We start from the raw sequence: 19650 nt of genomic DNA, 5'->3' as shown, positions 1-19650 counted from the left end.
AAAATCCAGGAATTCTGAGGAGTCTGGAGTCATGGCACAGGCTGTTTATCCTAAACGATATCAACTCAGGTGGGTCCATATTTTATTCTAGTCTTCAGCAGATGATCTTTGAGGTCATGCAGAACTATAGTATCATCCTGATAATTTTGCATGGCTCTAAGGCCTGGTGCCAACCTGTCAGCAGTGTATCTCCAAGGATACTCATCATCCATGTACCTGACATCCTGCTCAACTGGTTTTGGTAATGCTACACTGTGGATGTTCTTGGTCACTTGAGCAGACTACAGAGAGATACTCTGAGGTGGGAGCAAGTTGGAAATTCTGTCATCAGATGAGAGACCTAGTCAGTTCTCAGCCTGCCAGGGTCAGTACTGACAACCAGGGACATAGACTGCAAAGAGTTCTCAAGAGGCAAAACCTCTAGTGCAGATACCTAGACCCAATCACTTATGACTAGTTGGGGGTAACTTCTAATATCTGGCATCAATTCCTGTTGCATACAAAAAGGGACAACTTGAGGCTATTTCTGTGGCTGAGGATAAGCATGAGGAATCCGGGCACACTACTGTGAATGCAAGCAAGCAGCTTATCTCTATGACTTGGCTGTGACAACTGGTCTTCATTGACTTTAGTTATCTGATGAACTGCGGCCAAGGCAACTTGCCTGTCCTTACCTGTTCTCTCCTCTATACATGCTCCCTATAAGCCCAAACTCATAAAATAAACTGATTGAAATTGGTTTTTTGCTATCAAAGCAAGTACCCAGACTTGGTTAGTTCTCAAAATTATGCCTGGATCCAACTCTTCTTGGAGCCAGGCTTTAAAGATGTCTGAGTCTTGTTCTGCCCTATGCCGGCCAGGGGTTGCATGTTAACATTCTGTCTGTCCGCTTTCTAATTTTATGTAAAAATCCTAGCCAAGAGTATCTTCCTCCAGTGTTGTGCCTCAGTAGTCCTGTATAACTTGCTGGCATAACCTTGACCATCTTGAAGTCTAATCTTACAGCCCCGAACAGTCTTCAGATTGTGGTGGTCCCAGATGACCATAACTATAGGAGAGGCCAGAGGAAGACCACCAACTGTGCTACTCACAAATTCCTGCCTCACAGAAAGTGGTGAGATAATAAATGGTTTTTGTTGTTTTAAACTGTTCAATTTGGGAGAAAATGTTAAGCAGCAATAAATAACTAACAGACGACTGATGACTGAGATATCAGCTGACTACTGAGGGTATCCAAGACTGTTCACATGACCTCAGGGCTCACACTGAAATCCCACAAACATCTCATTACCTCTATTCCAATAAAGACTATGCTCTCAGCAATAATACTACAATATGCAGTTGCTGGGGTATTCATATTTAAAAGAAAAAAAAATTTTTAATGGTACCACTTTCTACAAACATGCTACAAGGGGTCCTGGCTCAGGAATGTCTCCTCAACTCAGCCACTGCTGAAGACTGCCGTGTGGGGTATTTTTATTTCATAGCAGCAGAATCTGTGTTACCTACCACAACATGTTCCTTAATTTACCTGGATTTCCAGAATCTGAAATTCAAGCTGAAACGTAATCATGTGGCAAGTTCCTGATAATCTGTGTCTCTGTAGAACTTTTTTAACACCTATAAATTAGAAAAACAAAGATTTTTGTTTGCAAATAACAATTTTCTTTAAATATCAATTATTTAATTTTGTGTGGCTATCTATAATACATGTGGGTTTATGTGTGAGAGTGTATTTGCATTGAAAATACCTGGAAGGATGTGCACCTCTGAGAAATATGATTAAAGACAACTTGTATTTTCTAGTTCTCAATGATACCAAAGATTAAGGTAAGAAACAGAAATGATAGTATAACCCTAGACAAATTTGAATTATGATAACTATTGGTATTTTTCATATTTTCAACATTGTCTGGCTCCAGTTAGACAATAAATTAAATCCGCGCAATTATCTCAGTTAACTCTCAAAACTTTACTAAAATGATAGCAAAAGTACTTTTTAGGTATAACTTGAATACACTCAAACTCATAAAATGGCCTATTCTTAAGTATACTGAGACATATATACATATGTGTTTACAAGTGTTTCCCAAGTAACCGCCACCAAGATCAAGATACAGAAACTTTAACGTATCGCATAAAGTTCCTTCATGCCTTTTCCAGGTTATACAATATGTCTCAGAAAGGAGATGACCATGATTCTGACTTTATTATATTTTTCTAATGAAGTTATTTTTAGAAGGACACAATTTGCTCTTTTTTTAAACTGGAGTATAGGTGCTATACAATATGTAAGTTACAGGTGCACAATATAGTAATTCACAACATTTAAAGGTTCTACTCCTTTACAGTTATTATAAAATATTGGCCATATTCTCCATGTTGTACAATATACCTTTATAGCTTATTTTATACCTAACAGTTTGTACCTCTTAATCTATCCCTGTATTGGCCTTTCTACCAGAAGGGCACAATTCTACAAGGATAAAGAGAAAAAGATGAGAGTAAACTAATTTTATTAGCTGAAAATCAGATGGATCAATCATATATTATGTGAAAAATTGAAACTAACCTGGCAGAGCCAGGAAAATTGAAATCTAAGCAAGCAATGGGAGAAGCTCAGAAACAAGCCCATTCTAAATGCATTCTGGGAATTCTCTAGTGGTCCAGTGGTAAAGAATTCACCTGCCAATGCAGGGGACACAAGTTTGATCCCTGTCCAGGAAGATTCCATATGCCGCAGGGCACCTAAGTCCATGCACCTCAACTACTGAAGCCGATGCCCTCTAGAGCCTGTGCTCCTCAACAAGAGAAATCACTGCAATGGAAGTCCATGTACAACAACTGGAGAGTAGCCCCTGCTGGTCACAACTGGAAAAAGCCCACGTGCAGTAACAAAGACCCAGTGTAGTCAAAAATAAAGAAATAAACAAGGTAAAAAAAAATTTTTTAAGGCATTCTGAATGGGCACCATCACTTAAGTATCTTCTAGGGTAAACCTGAGACTCAAAATAGAAAGACAGACTTTTGCACAGTAAAACTTCACTCTCCATGCTATCTGTATTCCATCTATTCAAGTATCTGAAGTATCTAAATTTCATCACCATTTCTACATGTAATTCCACTGAAGTGAACTGTTCATGAGAGGCAGAGGTCACTCTCCCTCTCCCCAGTCAGGAGGGTTATTCTCGTAGGAAAATCAGGAAGCATTTCCTAAAGTGATTCCTTCTTCTAAACAAAGATTCCAACATACAACCGTAGAGATGAATTAGCTTCTCTTTACTTGTTACTGTATTCCAGATTCTTAGTAATATAACATTAGTCACTGGGACCAGAAACCCTCCTCAGCCAAATGATGCCAGTTCTTGAAATATCTAAGCACGAGAGATGACACAGTTCTCATGTCAGTAGAGAACAACGGCCAAGATTTAAAACCTAATGGCGCTGTTTTCCTTAAAATCACTTATCTCTGTTACTTGACTATTCAGGTACTTAATGAGAGACCGTGTCTTCTTTAATATCTACGTCAGGCAGCTTTTGAGAATATTACACACTCTGTAAAGTTCAATAGACACCTGACAAACAAGTTTACTACAACCACACATTCAAATCGTTACCCTGCAGAATTTATTTCAGTGATAAGAAAACCAATTCTCCATGCATAATAAGGTAAACCTCAATACTACTTCCTGATTGAAATTAATGCTTACTCTGGAAATTACCTAGTAGTCTAATGGTTAGACTACCATTAGGTAGGAACTGGCAACCCACTCTGGTGTTCTTGCCTGGAGAATCCCAGGGACGGGGGAGCCTGGTGGGTTGCCGTCTATGGGGTCACACAGAGTCGGACACAACTGAAGCGACTTAGCAGTAGCAGCAGCTAATGGTTAAGAATCAACACTTTCACTGCTGTGAGACCAGGATCAATCCTTCATTGGGATTAAGATTCAGCAAGCCATGTGGCGCAGCCAAAAGAAAAAAAACCTGCTTACTCGTTTCTGTCATCTCAGTGCTAGTTAGGTCTTCTGTCACCTTGTGGTAATTTCTTATACTGACACCAGTAAGTCTACTTAGAAATTGAAGTTCAGATTCTAAACTTCCAAGATGACTTCTCAGATCTTTTGACAATCCCCATTCTTCAGAATCTGATTGGTGTGTTTCTTGAAATGATTTCCTAAAAAGCACAAAACACAAATAGTTACTCAAAAGAAGAAACTACTAACAACTGTTTCAACTAACATCGATAAATTTCTTCATATCATTTCCATTTTATCCTTTTTATTCTCTTCCCATTAAAACACTACTAGGATTTTTCTTAAAATCAGTGTGGCTACTAACACGGCAGTCATTAATCTCAATATAAAAGAAACCTAACCAGTTAGAGGTGGCAAGAATACAGAGAAGAACTGTACAAAAAAGATCTTCATGACCCAGATAATCACAATGGTGTGATCATTCACCTAGAGCCAGACATCCTGGAATGTGAAGTCAAGTGGGCCTTAGCAAGCATCACTACAAACAAAGCTAGTGGAGGCAATGGAATTCCAGTTGAACTATTTCAAACCCTAAAAGATGATGCTGTGAAAGTGCTGCACTCAATATGCCCACAAATTTGGAAAACTCAGCAGTAGCCACAGGACTGGAAAAGGTCAGTATTCATTCCAATCCCAAAGAAAGGCAATACCAAAGAATGCTCCAACTACCGCACAATTGCACTCATCTCACACGCTAGTAAAGTAATGCTCAAAATTCTCCAAGCCAGGCTTCAGCAATATGTGAACCATGAACTTCCAGATGTTCAAGCTGGTTTTAGAAAAGGCAGAGGAACCACAGATCAAATTGCCAACATCCGTTGGATCATCGAAAAAGCAAGAGAGTTCCAGAAAAACATCTATTTCTGCTTTATTGACTATGCCAAAGCCTTTGACTGTGTAGATCACAATAAACTATGGAAAATTCTGAAGGAGATGGGAATACCGGACCACCTGACGTGCCTCTTGAGAAACATGTATGCAGGTCAGGAAGCAACAGTTAGAACTGGACATGGAACAACAGACTGGTTCCAAGTAGGAAAAGGAGTATGTCAAGGCTGTATATTGTCACCTTGTTTATTTAACTTATATGCAGAGTACATCATGAGAAACACTGGGGTGGAGGAAGCACAAGCTGTAATCAAGATTGCTGGGAGAAATATCAATAACCTCAGATATGCAGATGACACTACCTTCATGGCAGAAAGTGAAGAAGAACTAAAGAGCCTCTTGATGAAAGTGAAAGAGGAGAGTGAAAAAGTTGGCTTAAAGCTCAACATTCAAAAAACTAAGATCATGGCATCTGGTCCCATCACTTCATGGCAAATAGATGGGGAAACAGTGGAGATATTGGCTGACTTTATTTTGGGGGCTCCAAAATCACTGCAGATGGTGACTGCAGCCATGAAATTAAAAGATGCTTACTCCTTGGAAGGAAAGTTATGACCAACCTAGACAGCATATTAAAAAGCAGAGACATTACTTTGTCAACAAAGGTCCATCTAGTCAAGGCTATGGTTTTTCCAGTAGTCATGTATGGATGTGAGAGTTGAACTATAAAGAAAGCTGAGCACAGAAGAGTTGATGCTTTTGAACTGTGGTGCTGGAGAAGACTCTTGAGAGTCCCTTGGACTGCAAGGAGATCCATCCAGTTCATTCTAAAGGAAATCAGTCCTGAATATTCATTGGAAGGACTGATGCTGAAGTTGAAATGCCAATACTTTGGCCACTTGATGCAAACACCTGACTCATTGGAAAAGACCCTGATGCTGGGAAAGATTGAAGGAGGGAGGAGGAGGGGACGACAGAGGATGAGGTGGTTGAATGGAATCACTGACACAATGGACGTGAGTTTGAATAAACTCCGGGAGCTGGTGATAGACAGGGAAGCCTGGAGTGCTGCAGTCCATGGGATCACAAAGAGTCGGCCACAACTGAGTGACTAAACTGAACTGATACAATAAATTATAATAGGAATACTTTGCAGAATTAAAATGTCTGATTAGGTTGTAATATTTTAAGTGTTCTAAACTAAGTATCTGCTATCCCAGGACATTTCAAACTGTTTAAAAAGATGTGATGAAATTAAAAACAAAATAAATGTTTAGCTTCTTAAACAAGTTGAGTATCACAGGGCATTTATACTAAGGAAGATATTCTTGGGACATTGAAGAGTATGGGGGTAAAAATTGCAGAGGAATAACAAACAGCATGATCTCTAAACAACACTGTAATCAGATATCCTTCATTGAGAATATATAGACAACACTGTAATCAGATATTCTTCATTGAGAATATATAGCTCTATTTTCCTTGAAAAAGAGTAAAATGTCAGCAAATAATTCCATTAAATTGTATTTTATATTTTAAAATCCTTTGTTGCCATCATGCTCTCGGCCACATTTCTACACTGTTGAGTGCCACTGTCTTACAACATACTTTCCTTGCCTTCTGGGGCATGATTATCCTGATTCTCACTTTACATCTTGGGTCTCTCATTGTCCATGCATCTTGTCTCCAATGTCAGAAGAAAATCCTGACAATCTTGCCTCTGCTCTTCGAAATATGCATTCTCTCATTCTAGAAGAATGCTTGATGATTAATCTCAGCTCTTTTAGGCCAGTACTTGTAAATCAAACTTCCAATCATCTCCCTTCTTTTTGCAAGGTAGATTGAACTTGATATCGTTCAGTTGCTCAGTTGTGTCTGACTCTCTGTGATGCCATGGACGATAGCACACTAGGGTTCCCTGCCCTTCACTATCTCCCAGAGTTTGCTCAAACTAATGGCCATTGAGCTGGTGATGTCATCTAAACATCTCATCCTCTAACACACTCTTCTCCTTCTGCCCTGAATCTTTCCCAGCATAAAGGTCTTTTCCAATGTTGGGTTGAACTAATATCTCATTGTAGTTTTGATATGCATTTCTCTAATAATGATTGATGTTGAGCACCTCTTCATATGTTTATTAGCCATCTGTATGTCATTTTTGGAGAAATGCCTGTTTAGGTCTTTTGCCCACTCTTTTTTGATTGGGTTGTTTGTTTTTCTGCTATTGAGTTGTATGAGCTCCTTGTATATTTTGAAAATTAATTCTTTATTAGTTGTTTCATATTGATTATTTTCTTCCATTCTGCGGGTTGTCTTTTTACATTGTTTTACATCGTTTCCTTTGCTGTGCAGATGCTTTTAAGTTTAATTAGGTACCAGTTATATATTTTTGCTTTTATTTCCATTATTCCAGGAGGTGGGTCATAAAGGATCTTGGTATGATTTATGTAAGAGCAAGCATTTAATATCATAGCTGCAGTCACCATCCACAGTGATTTTGGAGTCGAATAAAACATAAAATCTGTCACTGTTTTCATTTTTTCCCCATCTGTTGCAATGATTTTGGAGTCCAAGAAAAAATAAAATCTGTCCTTCCAATGAATACTAAGGACTGATTTCCTTTAGGATTGAATGGTTGGATCTCCTTGCAGTCCAAGGGACCCTCAAGAGTCTTCTCCAACACCACAGATCAAAAGCATCAATTCTTCAGCACTCAGCTTTCTTTATACTCCAACTCTCACATCCATACACAGCTACTGGAAAAACCATAGCTTTGTCCAGATGGACCTTTGTCAGCAAAGTAATGTCTCTGCTTTAAAACATGCTGTCTAGGTAAGTCATATTTTTTCATCCAAGGAAAAAGCCTCTTTTAATTTCATGGTTGCAGTCGATGTTCACAGTGATTGTGTAGTCCAAGAAAATAAAGTCTCTTGCAGTTTCCATTGCTTCCCTATCTATTTGCCATGAAGTGATGGGACCAGATGCCAGGATCTTCATTTTTAGAATGCTGAGTTTTAAAGCAGCTTTTTCACTCTCCTCTTTCACTTTCATCAAGAGGCTATTCAGTTTCTCTTCGCTTTCTGCCATAAGGATGGTGTCATCCGCATATCTGAGGTTACCAATATTTCTCCTGGCAATCTTGATTCCAGCTTGTGTTTCATCCAGACCGGCACTTGCATGATGTACTCTGCATATAAGTTAAATAAGCAGGGTGACAATACACAACTTTGAAGGACTCCTTTCCCAATTCTGAACCACTCTGTTGTTCCATGTCCAGTTCTAACTGTTACTTCTTGACCTACATACAGGTTTCTCAGGAGGCAGGTAAAGGTGGTCTGGTATTCCCAACTCATTAAAAATTTTCCAGTTTCTTGTGATCCACAGTCAAAGGCTTTAGTGCAGTCAATGAAGCAGAGTGTTCCAGTCCTATGTTGCTTCAGTCCTGTCTGACTCTTTGTGACCCGATGGACTGTAGACCGCCAGGCTCCTCTGTCCATGGAATTACCCAGGCAAGAATACTGGAGCATGTTGTCATACCCTTCTCCAAGGGATCTTCCTGACCCAGAGATCAAACCTGCGTCTCATAACATCTATGTGTATTAGCAAGTAGAAGTAGCTGTTTTTCTGGAATTCTCTTGCTTTCTCTATGATCCAATGAATGTTGGCAATTTGATCGCTGGTTCCTCTTCCTTTTCTAAATCCAGCCAGTATGTTGGGAAGTTCTCAGTTCACATATTGCTGAAGCCTAGCTTGAAGGATTTTGAGCATTACCTTGCTAGCATGTGGGCTTCCCTGGTAGCTCAGCTGGTAAAGAATCTGCCTGCAATGTAGAAGACTCTGGTTTGATTCCTGGGTTGGGAAGATCCCTTCGAGAAGGGATAGGCTACCCACTCCAGTATTCTTGGGCTTCCCTGGTGGCTCAGACGGAAAAGAATCCACCAGCAACACAGGAGACCTGGGTTTGATCCTTGGGTTGGGAAGATCTCCTGGAGAAGGGAATGGTTACTACTCCAGTATGTGGCCTGGAGAAATTAACCAGAAACTGATGTTAATGATCCTTTTATGCAACCAATCTGGAGAAGAGCATGGCTACACACTTCAGTATTCTTCTCTGGAGAATCCCATTGACAGAGGATACTGGTGGGCTACAGTACATGGGGTTGCAAAGAGTTGGACAACTAAGTGACTTTCACTTTGCTAGCATGTGAAATGAGCATAATTGTATGGTAGTTTGAACATTCTTTGGCATTGTGTTTCTTTGAGATTGGAAAGAAAACTGACTTTTACCAGTCCTATGCCACTGCTGAGTTTTCCAAATTTGCTGACATGCTGAATGCAGCACTTTAACAGGATACTTATAGGATTTGAAATAGCTCAGTTGGAATTCCAGCACCTCCACTAGTTTTGTTCATAGAAATGTTTCCTAAGGACCCCTTGACTTCACATTCCAGGATGTCTGGCTCGAGGGGCCCACCTTTCCCTGAAATGTTCCCTTGGTATCTTCAATTTTCTTGGAGAGCTCTAGCTTTCTTATTCTATTGTTTTCCTCTATTTCTTTGCATTGTTCACCTAAGAAGGCTTTCTTATCTCTCCTTCCTATTCTCTAGAACTCTGCATTCAGTTGGGTATATCTTTCTCTTTCTCCTTTGCCTTTGGCTTCTGTTCTTTTTTGAGAGAAAACAGCACTGCGTCATTTGACAGTGAACACTCTTTTGTTTCCATTGTTTCCTCAATCTATTTGCCATGAAGTGATGGGACCGGATGCCATGATCTTACTTTTCTGAATGTTGAGTTTTAAGCCAACTTTTTCACTCTCCTCTTCCACTTTCATCAAGAGGCTCTTTAGTTCTTTTTCGCTTCTAACAGAGTTTTGCCAAGAGAACACACAGGTCATAACAAACACCCTCTTTCAACAACACAAGAGAAGACTCTACACATGGACATCACCAGATGGTCAATACTGAAATCAGATTGATTATATTCTTTGCAGCCGAAGATGGAGAAGCTCTATACAGTGAGCAAAAACAGGACCAGGAGCTGACTGTGGATCAGATCATGAACTCCTTATTGAAAAATTCAGACTTAAATTGAAGAAAGTAGGGAAAACTACTAGACCATTCAGGTATGACCTAAATCAAATCCCTTCTAATTATACACTGGAAGTGACAAATAGATTCAAGGGATTAGATCTGATAGACAGAAGGCCTGAAGAGCTATGGATGGAGGTTCATGACATTGAACAGGAAGCAGTGATCAAGTCCATACCCAAGAAAAAGAAGTGCAAAAAGGCAACATGGTTGTCTCAGGAGGCATTACAAATAGCTGAGAAAATGAGAAACTAAAGGTAAAGGAGAAAAGCAAACATATATCCATCTAACTGCAGAATTCCAAAGAATAGCAAGGAGAGATAAGAAAGACTTCCTCATTGATCAATAAAAAGAAATAGAGGAAAATAATAGAATGGGAAAGACTAGAGATTTCTTCAAGAAAATTAGAGATACCAAGGGAACATTTCATGCAAAGGTGGGCTCAATAAAGGACAGAAAAGGTATGGACCTAACAGAAGCAGAAGATATTAAGAAGAGGTGGCAAGAATACACAGAAGAACTATACAAAAAAACTCTTCATGATCCAGATAACCATAATGGTGTGATCACTCACCTAGAGCCTGACATCCTGGAATGTGAAGTCAAGTGAGTGTTAGGAAGCATCACTACCAACAAAGCTAGAGGACGTGATGGAATTCCAGTTGAGCTATTTCAAATCCTAAAAGATGATGCTGTGAAAGTGCCGCACTCAATATGCCAGCAAATTTGGAAACTCAGCAGTGGCCACGGGACTGGAAAAGGTCAGTTTTCATTTCAATCCCAAAGAAAGGCAATGCCAAAGAATGCTCAAACTACCGCACAAATTGCACTCATCTCACACGCTAGCAAAGTAATGCTCAAAATTCTCCAAGCCAGGCTTCGACAGTACAGGAATAATGAACTTCCAAATGTTCAAGCTGGATCTAGAAAAGACAGAGGAACAAGAGATCAAATTGCCAACATCCTTTGGATCATTGCAAAAGCAAGAGAGTACCAGAAAAAACATCTACTTCAGCCTTATTGATTACACCAAAGCCTTTGACTGTGTAGATCACAACAAACTTTGGAAAATTCTTCAAGAAATGGGAATACCAGACCATCTTACTTGCCTCCTGAGAAATCAGTGCAGATGAATAATTAACAGTTAGAACCCGACGGGGAACAACAGATTGTTTCAAAATTGGGAAAGGAGTATGTCAACACTGTATATTGTCACCCTGTTTATTTAACTTAGATGCAGAGTACATCATGCAAAATGCCAGTTCGATGAAGCACAAGCAAGAATCAAGATTGCTGGGAGAAATATCAATAACCTCAGATACACAGAAGACACCACCCTTATGGCAGAAAGCGAAGCACAACTAAAGAGTCTCTTGATGAAAGTGAAAGAGAAGAGTTAAAAAGCTGGCTTAAAACTCAACATTCAGAAAACTAAGATCATAGTATCCAGTCATATCATTTCATGGCAAATAGATGGGGAAACAATGCAAACAGTGAGAGACTTTATTTTTGGGGGCTTCAAAATCACTACAGATGGTGACTGCAGCCATGAAATTAAAAGACGCTTACTCCTTGGAAGAAAAGCTATGATCAACCTAGATAGCATATTAAAAAACAGAGACATTACTTTGCCAACAAAGGTCCATCCAGTCAAAGCTATGGTTTTTCCAGTAGTCATGTATGGATGTGAGAGTTGGACTATAAAGAAAGCTGAGTGCCAAAGAACTGATGCCTTTGCACTGTGGTGGGGAGTAATTTCTTGAAAGTTCCCTGCACTGCGAGGAGATCAAACCAGTCAATCCTAAAGGAAATCAGTGCTTAATATTCACTGGAAGGACTGAGGGTGATGCTGAAGCTCCAATACTTTGGCCACCTGATGTTGAAGAAATGACTCCTTCGAAAAGACCCTGATATTGGGAAAGACTGAAGGCAGGAGGAGAAGGGGATAATAGAGGATGAGATGGTTGGATGGCATCACCAACTCGATGGACAATAAGTTTGAGCAAGCTCTGTCAGTTGGTGATGTACAGGGAAGCCTGGCATGCTGCAGTACATGGGGTCACCAAGCGTCAGACATGACTGAGCGACTGAAATGAAAAAAGATAACCTGCATATTCTCATTTGTAATAGTAATTTATTTTGAACAAACTACCATTGGTCCATTGCAATTAATAATGTTATTTTGAATGAACTGGGGTCATAGGTTTTATGGTTTTGTAGTTTCATTTATTATCTGCATATTTGCCTTAGTAGCATATATTTTTTGCCCCAAACTAGATGTTTACAAGAAGCTTTTTTTCTTTCAAAGCAAATCTACCCAAAGACTTCAGTTTAAAAGTCAATAATCTAGGATTCTATAAAGATGGCAAAGTAAGAAGAACCAGGAATCTACTCCCTAATTAGGCAGTAATTGTAGTGGCAGAATCTGTCTAATATAACTTTTTTAGAACTCAGGAGACTGCTGAATGCTTGCAACTCCACTGTGAACGCTTAAATTAACCCATAAATTTTGGGTAATTTCAGTTTTTAGTACAGTAGTAACTACCCATGCCTACTCCAAAAATACGGCAGGGAGCTGTGCACATATTCTGGGAGCAGTTTGTATACAGCTTAGAGGAGCAATGGTGGGCAAAAAGGACTGTCCCCCAGATATGGGGTACATGTGCTCCAATTGCTGACTGCTGCTTCTGATCACAGAGATGCAGACAAAGAGGTGGGGAGTTATTGTTTTAAGCCCCTACCCTCTGACTGAGATAACTTTAAGGATATTAAAAGAGCTGCTGCTTTTTGTTTCCCACCTTCATTTTTATCTTACCTTTTTAGAATTCAGACATTAAAGACTAGGACATGCAAAAATCCAACTAAGTATATGAGGAAAATTAGAAAATGATGCACATACTGAGGGAAAAGCTCAGAAAAGACATAATTAGTGCTCACTTTGGTGGCACAAATGCTAAAATTGGAACAATACAGAGAAGACTAGCATCCCCCTGCAAAAAGATGACATACAAATTTGTGAGGCATCCCATGTTTTTTAATGACATGGCTCAATAAAGTATAAAGCACAAACAAAAAAAAAAAGTTAAAACAATAACAAAAAAGTACAAATACTGGGGAAGGGGGGAAGACAGATTTCCAGAGTTACTACAGTATTAAATTAAAATGTCCAGTGTTCAATAAAATATCACAAAGCATTAAAAAAAAAAAAAAAGCATGCCACCCTCAAAAGAAAAAAAATATTCAAATGAACCTGTCCCTAAAAACGACTTATTGGCAGAAATATCAGACAAAGACTTTAAAATAGAAATCTTAAAGGTACTCAAAGAAATACAGGAAGATCTGGAGAAAGTTAAGAAAATGATGTGTAAAAAAAAACCAAAAGAATTTAAGGAGCTGAAAAGTATAATAAATAAAATGAAAAATTCACTGTTCAGTTCAGTACAGTCGCTCAGACATGTCCGACTCTTTGCGACCCCATGAATTGCAGCACACAAGGCCTCCCTGTCCATCACCAACTCCCGGAGTCCACCTAAACCCATGTTCATCGAGTCAGTGACGCCATCCAGCCATCTCATCCTCTGTCGTCCCCTTCTCCTCCTGCCCCCAGTCCTTCCCAACATTAGGGTCTTTCCAATGAGTCAACTCTTCGCATGAGGTGGCCAAAGTTTGGAGTTTCAGCTTCAACATCAGTCCTTCCAATGAACACCCAGGACTGATCTCCTTTAGGACAGACTGGTTGGATCTTCTTGCAGTCCAAGGGACTCTCAAGAGTCTTCTCCAGCACCACATTTTGAAAGCATCAATTCTTCAGCGCTCAGCTTTCTTCACAGTCCAACTCTCACATCCATACATGACTACTGGAAAAACCATAGCCTTGACTAGATGGACCTTTGTTGGCAGAGTAATGTCTCTGCTTTTCAATATGCTATCTAGGTTGGTCATAACCTTCCTTCCAAGGAGTAAGCGTCTTTTAATTTCATGGCTGCAATCACCATCTGCAGTGATTTTGGAGCCCAAAAAAATGAAGTCTGACACTGTTCCCACTGTTTCCCCATCTATTTCCCATGAAGTGATGGGACCAGATGCCATGATCTTAGTTTTATGAATGTTGAGCTTTAAGCCAACTTTTTCACTTTCCTCTTTCACTTTCATCAAGAGGCTCTTTAGTTTTTCTTCACTTTCTGCCATAAAGGTGGTATCATCCACATATCTGAGGTTATTGATATTTCTCCTGGAAATCTTGATTCCAGCTTGTGTTTCTTCCAGCCCAGAGTTTCTCATGATGTGCTCTGCATATAAGTTAAATAAGCAGGGTGACAATATACAGCCTTGACGTACTCCTTTTCCTATTTGGCACCAGTCCGTTCTTCCATGTTCAGTTCTAACTGTTGCTTCCTGACCTGCATATAGGTTTCTCAAGAGACAGGTCAGATGGTCTGGTATTCCCATCTCTTTCAGAATTTTCCACAGTTTATTGTGATCCACACGGTCAAAGGCTTTGGCATAGTCAATAAAGCAGAAATAAATGTTTTTCTGGAACTCTCTTGCTTTTTCGATGATCCAGTGGATGTTGGCAATTTGATCTCTGGTTCCTCTGCCTTTCCTAAATCCAGCTTGAACATCTGAGTTCACAGTTCACATATTGCTGAAGCCTGGCTTGGAGAATTTTGAGCATTACTTTACTAGCGTGTGAGATGAGTGCAATTGTGTGGTAGTTTAAGCATTCTCTGGCATTGCCTTTCTTTGGGATTGGAATGAAAACTGACCTTTTCCAGTCCTGTGGCCAATGCTGAGCTTTCCAGATTTGCTGGCATATTGAGTGCAGCACTTTCACAGCATCATCTTTTAGGATTTGAAATAGCTCAACTGGAATTCCATCACCTCCACTAGCTTTATTCGTAGTGATGCTTTCTAAGGCCCACTTGACTTCACATCCCAGGATGTCTGGCTCTAGGTGAGTGATCACACCATCGTGATTATCTGGGTTATGAAGATCTTTTTTGTACAGTTCCTCTATGTATTCTTACCACCTCTTCTTAATATCTTCTGCTTCTGTTAGGTCCATATCATTTCTGTCCTTTATTGAGCCTATCTTTGCATGAAATGTTCCCTTGAAAAATTCACTAGAGGAATTTAAATGCAGATTTGAGAGTAGAGAAGCATGAATCAGTGAACTTGAAGAGAAGATAATGGATACAGAGATTGAGGAACAGAAAGTAAAACACTGAAGAAAAGCGAACACAGCCTAAGGGACTAGCAGAGACACAACCATAAGGACCAATGTAGGCATTGTGGAAGTACCAGTCGGAAAAGCAAGAGGAAAAGGGGAAGAGAGACTACTTGAAGAAATTATAGTGAAAAATGTCCCTATTTAATGAACAACATGAATTCAAAAAGCTCACTTAATTCTACCAAAAGTTTAGAGAAGAGCTAACACATATCCTGCTTAAACCCTTCTTGAAAACTGCAGAGGAAGGAAAACTCCCAACCCATTCTACAAGGCTACCATAACTCTAATACCAAAACCAGACAAAGACACCACAAGAAAATTATAGGCCAATATCACTGATGAAGATAGATGCAAAAACCCTCGACAAAAGTCTAGTGAACAGAATCCAACAAGACATTAAAAGATTATACAGCATGATCAAAAGGGCTTTATGCTGAGCATGCAAGAATTCATCAATATACGTAATAAATCAATAAATGTGATACTCCATATTAACAAACTGAAAGATGAAAACCATATGATCGCATCAATAGATGCACAGAAAGTTTTGAAAAAATTAAACATCCATTTATGATAAAAATTCTACAAAAAGTAGGCACACAAGGACATACCTCAACATCATAAAGGCCATATATATCAACCCACAGTGAACATTTTCCTGAAAGGTGAAAAACTGAAAGCATTTCCTCCAATATCAGGAACAGGGGTGTCCACTCTCACCACTATTATTCAACATAGTTTTGGAAGTCCTAGTCACAGCAACCAGGAAGGAAAAAGAAATTAAAGGAGTCCAGATTGGAAAAGAAGTAAAATTCTCACTGTTTGCAGATGACATGACACTATACATAGAAAACTCTAAAGATGCCACCAGAAAATTACTAGTTGGTGCTCAGTTGCTCACTCATGTCCAACTCTGAGACCCCACGAACTGCAGCACACCAGGTTTCCCTGTCCTTCACCACCTCCCAGAGTTTGCTCAAACTCATGTTCATTGAGTTGATGATGCCTTCTAACCATCTCATCCTGTCACCCTCTTCTCCTCTTGCCCTCAACCTTTCCCAGCATCAGGGTTTTTTCCAATGAGTTGGTTCTATACATCAGGTGGCCAAAGTATTGAAGCTTCAGCTTCAGCATCAGTCCTTCCAATGAATATTCAGGGTTGATTTCCTTTAGGATTGACTGGTTTGTCCTTGCAGTCCAAGGGACTCTCAAGAGTCTTCCTTCTCCAGCACTACAGTTTGAAGACATCAATTCTTCAGTGCTAAGTCTTCTTTATGATCAGTGCTCACACCCATATATGACTACTGGAAAACTCACAGCTTTGACTGTGCAAACAGATGTCTCTGCCTTTTAATATGCTGTCTAGGTTTGTCATATATTTTCTTCGAAGGAGCAAGTATCTTTTTTACTTTTTTGCAAGTGTCTTTTAATATCATAGATGCAGTCACCATCTGCAGTGATTGTGGAGCCCAAGAAAATAAAGTCTGTCACTGTTTCCATTTTTTTCCCATCTATTTGGAATGAAGTGATGGGACCACATGCCATGATCTTAGTTTTTTCAATGTTGAGTTTTATGCCAGCTTTTTCACTCTCCTCTTTTACTTTCATCAAGAGGCTCTGTAGTTCCTCTTTTTTTTTAAGGGTGGTATCATCTGAATATCTGAGGTTATTGATATTTCTCCCAGCAATCTTGATTCCAGCTTCTGCTTCATCCAGCCTACATTTTGTATGATGTACTCTGCATAGAAATTAAATAAGCAGGGTGACAGTACACAGCCTTGATGGAGTCCTTTCCCAAGTTTGAACCAGTCTGTTGTTCCATGTCCCATTCTAACTATTGCTTCTTGACCTACATACAGGCTTCTCAGGAGGCAGGTAAGGTGGTCTGGTATTCCCACCTCTTTAAGAATTTTCTAGTTTGTTGTGACCCACACAGTCAAAGGCTTTCGTGTAGTCAATGAAACATAAATAGATGTTTTTCTGGAATTCTCTTGCTTTCTCTATGATCCAATGAATGTTGGCAATTTGATTTCTGGCTCCTCTGCCTTTTCTAAATCCAGCTTGAACACCTGGATGTTCATGGTTCATGTACAATGGAAGCCTAGCTTGAAGGATTTTGAGAATTACCTTGCTAGCATGTGAAATGAATGCAACTGTGCAGCAGTCTGAACATTCTTTGAATTGCTCTTCTTTGGGACTGGAATGAAAACTGACCTTCTGTCCCGTGGCCACTGCTGAGTTTTCCATATTGGCTGGCATACTGAGTGCAGCACTTTCACAGCATCATCTTTCAGGATTTTAAATAGCTCAACTGGAATTACTACAGCTACTAGTAAAATCACAGAATATAAAATTAATACACACAGAAATTCCTAGCATCCCTATAAACTAACAATGAAAAATCAGAAAGACAAATTAAGGAAACAATCCCATTCACCACTGCAACAAAAAGTATAAAGTATCTAGAAATCAGTCTACCTAAACAGATAAGAGATCAGTATGCAGAAAATTATAAAACATTGATGAAAGAAATCAAAGATGACACAAATAAATGGAGAGATACACCATATTCTTGGACTGGAAGAATGAATATTGTGAAAATGACTATACTACCCAAAGCAATTTACAGATTCAATGCAATCCCCATCAAACTACCAACAGAACTAGAACAAAAATTTATTTTTCACAGAACTAGAACAAAAAATTTCACAATTTGTATGAAAACACAAAAAGCCTCAAATAGCCAAAGCAATCTTGAGAAAGTAACATGGAGCTGCAGTAATCAATCTTGCTGACTTCATATTATACTACAAAGCTACATTCATCAAGACAGTCTAGTACTGGTACAAAAATAGAAAGACAGACCAATGGAACAAGACAGAAAGTCCAGAGAGAAACCCATGCACCTATGGGCACCTTATCTTTGACAAAGGAGGCAAGACTACACAATGGCGCTAAGAAAACCTCTTCAATATCTAATGTCAGGAAAACTGGACAGCTACATGTAGAAGAATGAAGCTAGAACACTTCTTAAGACCATACACAAAAATAAACTCAAAATGGATTAAAGAATTAAATTCAAGGCCAGAAATTATAAGCTTTTAGAGGAAAACATAGGTAATACACTCTTTGACATAAATCACAGCAAGATCCTCTTTGACTCATCTCCTAGGATAATGGAAATAAAACCAAAAATAAACAAATGGGATCTAATTAAAAGCTTTTGCACAGCAAAGGAAACAATAAGATTCCTTTGAATCTTATCTAATCTTAAGATTAAACCCTCAGAATATGAGAAAATAATTGCAAACAAGAAACAACTGACAAAGGATTAATCTCCAGAAAGGATATAAGCAGCTCATACAACTCAATATCAGAAAAACAAACAACCCAATCAAAAATGAGCAGAAGACCTAAACAAACACTTTTTCAAAGAAGACATACAGATGGCCAATAAACACATGAAAAGATGCTCAACATCACGAATTATTAGAGAATTGCAAATCTAAACTACGGTGAGGTATCACCTCACACCAGTCAGAATGGCCATCATCAAAAAATCTATAAGCAATAAATGCTGGAGACGGTGTGGAGTAAAGGGAACCCTCTAACACAGTTGTAGGAATGTAAACTGATACAGCCAGTGTGGAGGACAGTATGGAGATTCCTTAAAAACTAGGAATAAAACTACCATGACCCAGCAGTCTCACTACTGGGTATATACCTTGAGAAAACCACAACTGAAAAAGACACATGCCCCCCAATGTTCAGAGCAGCATGGTTTACAATAGCTAGGACAAGGAAGCAACCTAGATGTCCATCAACAGATGAATGGATAAAGAAGACGTGGCACATATATACAATGAAACACTACTCAAGTATAAAAGGAACAAATCTGAGTCCGTTCTCATGAGGTGGATAAACCTAGAACCTGTTATACAGAGCTAAGTAAGTCATAAAGAGAAAAACAACCAAAAATCACAGAAGACTAACCAAACTGATCACATAGATCACAACCTTGTCTAACTCAATGAAACTATGAGCCCTGCCGTGTAGGGCCACCCAAGAGGGATGGGTCATGGTGGAGAGTTCTGACAAAACGCGGTCCACTGGAGAAGGGAATGGCAAACCACTTCAGCATTCTTGCCTTAAGAACCTCATCAACAGTACGAAAAGGCAAAAAGATATAACACTGAAAGATGAACTCCCTAGGTCAGTAGATGCTCAATACACTACTAGAGAAGAACAGAGAAATAGCTCCAGAAGAAATAAAAAGGCTGAGCCAAATATGAAACAATGCTCTTGTGGATGTGTCTGGTGGTGGAAGTAAATTTCGATGTGGTAAAGAACAATATTGCATAGGAACCTGGAATGTTAGGTTCATGAATCAAGGTAAATTGGAAGTGGTCAAACAGGAGGAGGTGGCAAGAGTGAACATCAACATTTTAGGAATCAGTGAACTAAATGGACA

General features: G+C 39.2%; 1 protein-coding gene and 1 non-coding gene across 4 annotated transcripts in view; one reads left to right on the top strand and one right to left on the bottom strand.

Moving 5' to 3' along the window:
* CENPP (centromere protein P) overlaps positions 1 to 19650 on the bottom strand; it is a 229806-nt gene that overhangs the window by 206734 nt on the left and 3422 nt on the right. For all 3 annotated transcript variants that reach the window (XM_081524399.1, XM_081524400.1, XM_081524397.1), the window contains exons 2-3: positions 3993 to 4174; positions 1532 to 1620 (exon numbers count right to left, since the gene is read on the bottom strand). In XM_081524399.1, the coding sequence (XP_081380525.1) occupies positions 1532 to 1620; positions 3993 to 4005 (102 nt within the window). In that variant the 5' untranslated portion in view covers positions 4006 to 4174. The remainder of the gene's footprint in view (positions 1 to 1531; positions 1621 to 3992; positions 4175 to 19650) is intronic.
* LOC145521636 (U6 spliceosomal RNA) lies at positions 12879 to 12984 on the top strand. Its single transcript, XR_014065553.1, has one exon. It is a non-coding gene; the product is annotated as a U6 spliceosomal RNA (small nuclear RNA).

The sequence above is a fragment of the Giraffa tippelskirchi genome, chromosome 1 (assembly GCF_054371585.1).
Source record: "Giraffa tippelskirchi isolate mGirTip1 chromosome 1, T2T-mGirTip1v1.2.pri, whole genome shotgun sequence".
NCBI lineage: Eukaryota > Metazoa > Chordata > Mammalia > Artiodactyla > Giraffidae > Giraffa > Giraffa tippelskirchi.
This window is presented reverse-complemented; position numbering and strand designations above follow the sequence as displayed.